We start from the raw sequence: 7,439 nt of genomic DNA, 5'->3' as shown, positions 1-7,439 counted from the left end.
TTAAAATAAATAAATATTAAAATTAAAAAAAAATCAATAAAAACCGAACAATAAAATTAGGTCAAGAAAAAGGAAAAAAAAGTCGGAACACATGTGGAGATAAAATAAAATAAATTATATTAGGATGTATCATACAAATAGAAATTTGACAAATTTTTGTTTTTAAAATTAATACGGAAACAAGAGTTGTTTATAATTCCTCGAAACTATTTAATTAGTCATTGTAGTGTAAAAATTAATTAAATGATATCTTAATCAGTCTTTTGCCCTTGATTAGTATATTTTAGCATTGTTTGTAAAAAGAATAATTATATTTTAACAATTTAAATATATATTTAATTATTAATGTGGTTGTTCACACACGGGTGCATTAGATTGTGTGTTTTGTTATGGAATTCAAGTATTTAATGAAATAAAATTTAAATTCATCCTTATGCATTCACATTTTCTTTTATATGTTATTTTTTTATATCAAAATTAATATTTTTCATGATTGAAATTAAATTAAATTAATTAATTAAATATTAAAATTAATATTTTTCATAATTGAAATTAATTTCAATTGAGAGTTTTTTCTTTCCAATCAAAATTTAATGATTCTATTTTTACTCTTTCAAACCAAAATTAAAATGAAATAAAAAATAAAAAATAAAAAACATTAAACTACAAGCAGTTAAGATTTATTTAAAAATATGATTATAATTACTTTTTAAATAATTTTTTATATTAAAATACATATTAATATATTTTTTTATTTTTTAAAAGGTATGTTTGATATCAGTACATCAAAATAATTTAAAAATACTAAAAATATATTAATTTAAAATTAATAAAAAAATAAAAAAATAATTTTTAAAAATACTTTTAAAATATAAAAACAATCATACTTGTTATTGACTTAAACAGAAGAGGATGTACGTTGAATTTTCACGTCAGATGTTAAACAGCCACATGGTTTATCTGTATATTCATACCTTGATCTTCTTCTGTCTTGTAATCTTACCCTTCATGAAGAGATTTTGACAAATTAGTCATTAATTAAAGCATAAAGGGATGCAATTAAAAACAAAAAAGATTTTGGAAGAAAAAAAAACACACCGTCAATGTTTTACCTGGGCATTTTAGTGTGGTCTCTAGCTTGTCAATAGGCCGGCAGTACAATTAAACCTAGTCAAGCTGGATGAGACATCATGGTAGTCTGTTGACTCGGTTGTCCCGGTCGAATTTCAAAGCAAACTCTGTGAGAGTTGATCAAGTGTGGCCGAGTGGGTGCACTTATAAATCAGTTGACATAATAAAAACCTATTTTTTTAAGAAAAAATATTTTAAAAAGGTATTAATTTAAATGATTTAATTTTTTTATATAAAAATATAAAAATAAACAATTTTTTACTAACTGGTCAAGCATATCCTCCTAGCCCTTGGCCAGGTGTTATTACTAGTTGTATCTTTGTTTTTTAAAATTTATTTTATAATCAGTTAAATAATTATAAAAATATATATTTGCATGAAAAAAATTATTGAAAAAAATTAATTTCTTTTATCAAATTATCTTTTTTTTTTTTTAATTTTTGTAATATTTTTTTACCGTAAAAGTTGTGTTTTTAACAATAGCATAGTTCATTGAATAAAAACAATAATAATAAATAAAAATTTGAAGAAATTATATCATTTAAGATGAAAAAAATTAAAATTTCATATTTATTTAAAACATTTTTTTCTTACTTTTTATTTATTTATTTATTGTGGAGCGATGTTTTTTAAACAAGGTCAATTTCTTCTCGGAAAATCAAAGCAGAAGAAAATTACATGATGCATTCTTAAATAAATCCCAAATAATTTCTCCTCGGAAAAAACAATGGTGAAGCAACGAAGCTGGCGGACAAGTTTCAGCGTGATCCTGCCACCGAAATGATTCTTTCTCCCGGGCAGAGACAAATTTAGCCTTTGATTATGCTATGATTCAGATGATTAGTGCATCAAACGGCGGTGCCAGCCCTGGCGCTCCCTGAGAATCAAGAGCTCGTGCCGCGTGCGTCCCTGTCAGAAATTTATGACTTACTCGAACAAGCACGTGATGATTTTTTCATGTCGACGGGAAGTTTTTTTTTTTTTTTTTTTTCTGGAGGTGGATTTTCTACTCTTTTATTCCTAATAATAATAATAATAATAATAATGACGACGACGACGACGACGAAGAATTGACTGGTAGAAATCGTGATCCAATAAACTCATAAAAATCATAGAAAACCTTCAATGAATGTTATTTTCCAATAAACTTCCACTTCAAGAAATTATTTTCCAAAAAACATGGATTTAAACATAAAATCACATGCACTTAATTATTTTGATCAGCACAAGTAGAACAAATCAAATAAAAAAATATGAAAAAATTAAGAGTAAAAAACGAAATGGGTAATTAATTAAGTGGTAACTATCCAAATATGATAATTATATGGCAGTTCCTTTTCTCCCCACGCCGAAACACACCAGTGACAGGAGCAGCCGAGGAACACGGCTACCGATCTTTTCTCTCCTTTTCTTTCCATCGCAGTGAACAGTATTCAGCATTATAAGTACTCCCTACTTGCTACATTTATCCGAAGAACACAAGGGTTTTTATTCTCAAGCAGAAAATCACTCCTCTCTTTTATTTTCATGGATTCTTTTGATTTCAAACAATTTTCTTTCACAAATGGAATTGTTAGATTAGATTAGGTTATTGCATTTTGATTTTTGATTCCTTTAATAAAAACGGGCTTTACATTTCTTTCTTCTTCTTCTTATTTTGTGTGTTCTTCTCCATGGAATCTAAAGGACTTGCCTTGCCAGACCAGCTTCTTGCGCCCAGAAGGAAGCCATTTTTGTTGTGGGTTGTTGCTTCTCTTATAATACTCTCTCTCTTTTTTCTCACTACTTCTTTCAAGGGTCGAATTGTGACCCCTTTCTTTCAAGGCTTCAATAGTGTTACTCATAATTCTTCTCTTGTTTCATGGCCTTTCTCTCGTTTTCCTCCTAAAAATAGTACTGCCAGTCCCCCGGCTAACGTGACCGGGGTCGTTTTAGAGAAAATCCATGTCGGCAATTTCACTGAGATTACTCAAAATGGAAGTTTTGGTGATGAAGCAACTTCTGTACCAAAATCCCCTGAAGCAAAAAGCGGGAATTTGATAGATTCTAGCGGAGATGGGGGGGTTTTAGAGAGGCCCCTCTTGGGTGTTATTGAAGTTGGGAATCACAGCCTTTCTAGCAATGTGGATGATGCAGATGCAAAGAGAAGCGCAGAAGGAAAATCTGTAGAAAATCTTATTGCAGAAAATAAAAATGAGGGCAATGAAGAAAATGGTAGATTCCCTGGTAGTGAAGGCGATCAAGGGGGCCATAATAAAGTTTCCTTTGAGAAATGTGACATATTTGATGGTAAGTGGGTGAGGGATGATTCGAAGCCATACTATCCTCCAGGCTCCTGTCCTTATATTGATAAGGATTTTGATTGTCACCGAAATGGGAGGCCAGATGTTGGCTTTGTTAAATGGAAATGGCAGCCAAATGGGTGTGACATTCCAAGGTATGTTCTATCTCAAATTCAATTCAATTTTATGGATGTTATTATTTTTGTTAATGGAAGTGAAAAATAAAGTTAAAATCACCACACATCATTTTCTGCAGGTAGTGTGAAAGTTGGTTAGAAAGCTTGATTGATTGGAAAAATTCTGTAAATCATGAAAAATGTTATGTAATTATACATCTATTATTTAGTTACTCAAAGAATTAAATCACCCTGCATGGGATGGATTATCAATTAAAACTTTGAGTTTCAAAATAAAGAAAAAGTATGTTCAATTAGTTGGGGCTATTCTGTATATATGACCTATAAGCTATAGCTGATTACATGCATGATTGAATTAAAAGAGAGAGAGAGAGAGAGAGTTAAGTAAAGGAAAGGAAAGATTCATAGCGGGTTCATTGCATTTCTTAAAATACTTCTCAGTTAACATACCTATTAAAATACTAATGGTTGTTGTGTAAGTATTTATTTAATCTTTAGATTATAGACTAATATGGCCAACTTTGAAATTCAGTCATTGCGTTTCGGGTATAAATTGTCTTTTCTTATCTCATTGTTATTTACTGAATATGTCCAGTTTGAACGCAACTGATTTTCTTGAGAGATTAAGAGGAAAGAAGCTGGTTTTTGTTGGGGATTCCCTTAATAGGAACATGTGGGAGTCTCTGGTGTGCATCCTTCGCAATAGCATCGGAAAGAAGAAACGAGTTTATGAGATATCAGGAAGGAGGGAATTCAAAAAGAAGGGTTTCTATGCTTTTAGATTTGAGGCAAGTTTTTCATTTTGAAAAAAAAATAAAAATTATGGCAAGTTTCTTGATACTGAACACATTGTTAATCAGGTTCATTCCATGCGTTCTACTGAACACATTGTTAGTGTGTTTCGAGAAAATGCTCATTCTATGTGTATGTCTCTGATACTTTGCTGTGATTGTAGGATTACAACTGCACGGTGGATTTTGTTAGTTCTCCATTTCTTGTTAGAGAATCATCCTTCGAAAGTAAAAATGGAACATTTGAGACCTTAAGGTTGGATTTGATGGACCAGACAACTTCAATGTACCATGATGCAGATGTCATAATTTTTAATACAGGTCATTGGTGGACCCATGATAAAACTTCCAGAGGGTGAGTACAATTTGTTTATTTTGGTAAAATACTCTAGCCTTCATGTTGTTTAAACCATGGATTGCAGAAGCTCTGAAAGGAAAGGCTATTTCGCTTGCAAAATAAAGTTCTGTTCTATTTTCACTCTGGTATTCTGTGCATAAGAAACTGATATTTGCATGCTATATGTGACAGAGTGCATTTCCAATCAAGGAATTAACCTCTTTGCATGTTCTGTTTTGCACTTTATTATCTCGCAGAGAAGACTATTACCAGGAAGGTAATCATATACACCGAAGACTCAAGGTCCTGGAAGCATATAAGAGAGCACTTTTGACTTGGGCAAGATGGATCGACAAGAACATTGATAGAAATCGAACACTGGTTTTATTCAGAGGTTATTCAGTTACTCATTTCAGGTACAGTACTGTTTCGTGCTCTCTATTTAGCTTCTAGTTATGACTTTTTCTTGCTTTTTTTTTTTCTTGGTCCAATGCTTATTGTTATGACTAGCACTCTGTTTGCATGCCTTCTTCATTGTCATAGTTCATATTCATGCTCACTTAGGTGTGTCTTTCTGTTACTTTCATATCCTTGAACCTTGTTTCTTTGTGGAAAAGCTTGCTTTTATTTCTCCATTATTTACATGAATCAAGTAATAAAACATCCTAATGTGGTGTTGCGAAGATTTATTTGATGAAGAATTACTACTGCAAGGATCCCGAGGCTGGAGGCACAGATTTTTCATTACCATTTTCAGTCTGAGGGAAAACTTAGTGAGATGGTCGTGCTGGGTTTTGAGGTTGCGAGTTTATAATCTAGTTATAATGGTTTAAAGAGGTCGACTCTTCCTTTCCATTGGTACACGAGATCTAAACCAAACCATATAAGCTGCTAATGTCATTTCTTTTTTATGCTCTCTCATTTGTGTTACTTCTAATTGCTGCTCACTATTTAACTGCTGAAAAACCAGTGGCCATATAAAAGATATTTAAAGGGTGACGGAATCGTTCTAACTTCCCTCTGAAAAAAAGATGCTTGTACTACCCAAGAGTGGCGAAGGGGGTAAGAAAATGATTAGTTGTTGGAGTTCACTGTTACTGATTGGAAAAAAATCAACGTCTCATCCACAAGTTTTACCTTCACAACAGAAGGTTCAAGGGTAATGTTTAATGGGAAATTACAAGGGTGATTTCATATATTATTTCTTTGTCCATGCAATGTGTTATCGAGTAAAAGTTTCTGATGTGGTATTTTATTGCAGAGGAGGCCAGTGGAACTCAGGAGGACGGTGTCACAAAGAAACAGAGCCAATATTTAATACAACTTACTTAGGAAAGTACCCTTCGAAAATGAGAGCTTTACAACATGTGCTTCAAGAAACCAAAACTCCAGTTATTTATCTAAACATAAGTAGGCTCACAGCCTATAGAAAAGATGCGCATCCTTCTATTTATAGAATGACGTACAATACAGCAGAAGAACGAATTGCTGCAGAGCGATCTCAAGATTGCAGTCATTGGTGCTTACCTGGAGTACCAGATACCTGGAATGAGTTGCTATATGCTTCACTGTTGAAGGTCGGCCTGGGATCTTGGAAAAAGTGAACAAGTTTGTGCAGAAACCATGTGTCAGTCGAGAACTTGTATTCTGTAGATTACCCCTTCACTATAACCTCTGTTGTAAGTTTTTCAATCAGGCTTGAAATAGGATGTTGACGTCGAGCGGGAGATAAGAGTCACAAATGCGCATGTACATTTTACTAGTCATATTACAAGCAATGAAGACGCAAATTCTCTTTGTTTACAATTATGATGGGAAAATATCAATTTTTGTTCTGATAGGATTTGATCATTTGCAAGTGATATATGACTCTGCTGAAAGAATGAAGGTGGAAGGACCTAGAGGAGGAGCATACACTCTGTTCTGTGGTTTTGCAGTCAATCTTTATGAATTGATAAGTATTAATTGGAATGTCCCAACTGGATTAGAATGCTGATGGCTTAGAAATACAAAAAAGAAAAAGATAAAGAGAGAACAACTGGATTAATGCATTCAGAAATAGAACATAAGAGGGAGAGTTGTTCACATTAGTATTTAATTATGTGAACTAGTACTTCATTACATAATGAAACTGACACAGAGACATTTGGTGATCACAGCAGACAAAGAACACTCACCACAAAATCTGGGTGACACTTCTGCTTAGAATACAGACCTTTTTATTTATTACATCCCATGCTACAGCTACATTTAAGCCAGGAAAGACTCGTGACCGAGCCCGTTGCCGTTTTGTGACTTGCCGGTTTGCCAGGCGTGCATTAGCCGAAGACTCTGCTAGCTAGCTTTTAGAGCAAAAGCTTCATTATGTAGTTAGCATAGTCGACAATGGCTAAGCTCAGGCAAACAGTTCAATTTTGGAGGAGGGTGAGGGATCCCTCACTCCAAAACCCCCCCTCGCTTCTCAGGGCCCTTGGATGGATGAGTATTCTTGACAAGAGATTTCCATGCCTATCAGATTCAAGTTGCTGATAGAGCCGGTTTCCATGAAATCCAATGAGCTCTGACAAAAGCTAGCGGGGAAGTCACTCCACTGTTATATGGGCTTTAAATAGGCAGATGATTGAGAAGTGGTGATTAGAAATTTAGGATTCATTTCTGGATAAAAATCATCATCTATTCTTTATTTTCCAAACTTTTCCTAAAAAATCCCACTATTAAAAGCTATGGCTGAAAAAGTTTCTAATAATTAAGTGCATGTCTT

At 33.2% G+C, this 7,439-nt stretch overlaps 1 protein-coding gene across 1 annotated transcript; it reads left to right on the top strand.

The window, feature by feature from the left end:
- The first annotated feature begins 2,447 nt into the window (after positions 1 to 2,447).
- On the top strand, positions 2,448 to 7,026 carry TBL2 (trichome birefringence-like protein (DUF828)). The gene is made up of 5 exons (XM_011046983.1): positions 2,448 to 3,568; positions 4,146 to 4,338; positions 4,506 to 4,696; positions 4,936 to 5,094; positions 5,940 to 7,026. The coding sequence occupies exons 1-5, from the start codon at positions 2,805 to 2,807 to the stop codon at positions 6,280 to 6,282; spliced, it is 1,650 nt and encodes a 549-aa protein (XP_011045285.1). The 5' UTR covers positions 2,448 to 2,804; the 3' UTR covers positions 6,283 to 7,026.
- The last annotated feature ends 413 nt before the right edge of the window (positions 7,027 to 7,439 follow it).

This window comes from Populus euphratica, unplaced genomic scaffold (assembly GCF_000495115.2).
Source record: "Populus euphratica unplaced genomic scaffold, PopEup_1.0 scaffold251.1, whole genome shotgun sequence".
NCBI lineage: Eukaryota > Viridiplantae > Streptophyta > Magnoliopsida > Malpighiales > Salicaceae > Populus > Populus euphratica.
The sequence above is the reverse complement of the archived record's forward strand: the minus strand, read 5'-3'. Positions and strand labels throughout refer to the sequence as shown.

Coding starts and splice junctions, on each gene's coding strand:
- TBL2 (XM_011046983.1), top strand. CDS start 2,805: ATGGAATCTAAAGGACTTGCCTTGCCAGACCAGCTTCTTGCGCCCAGA. Junction 3,569..4,145: donor AATGGGTGTGACATTCCAAG/GTATGTTCTATC, acceptor GAATATGTCCAG/TTTGAACGCAACTGATTTTC. Junction 5,095..5,939: donor TATTCAGTTACTCATTTCAG/GTACAGTACTGT, acceptor ATTTTATTGCAG/AGGAGGCCAGTGGAACTCAG.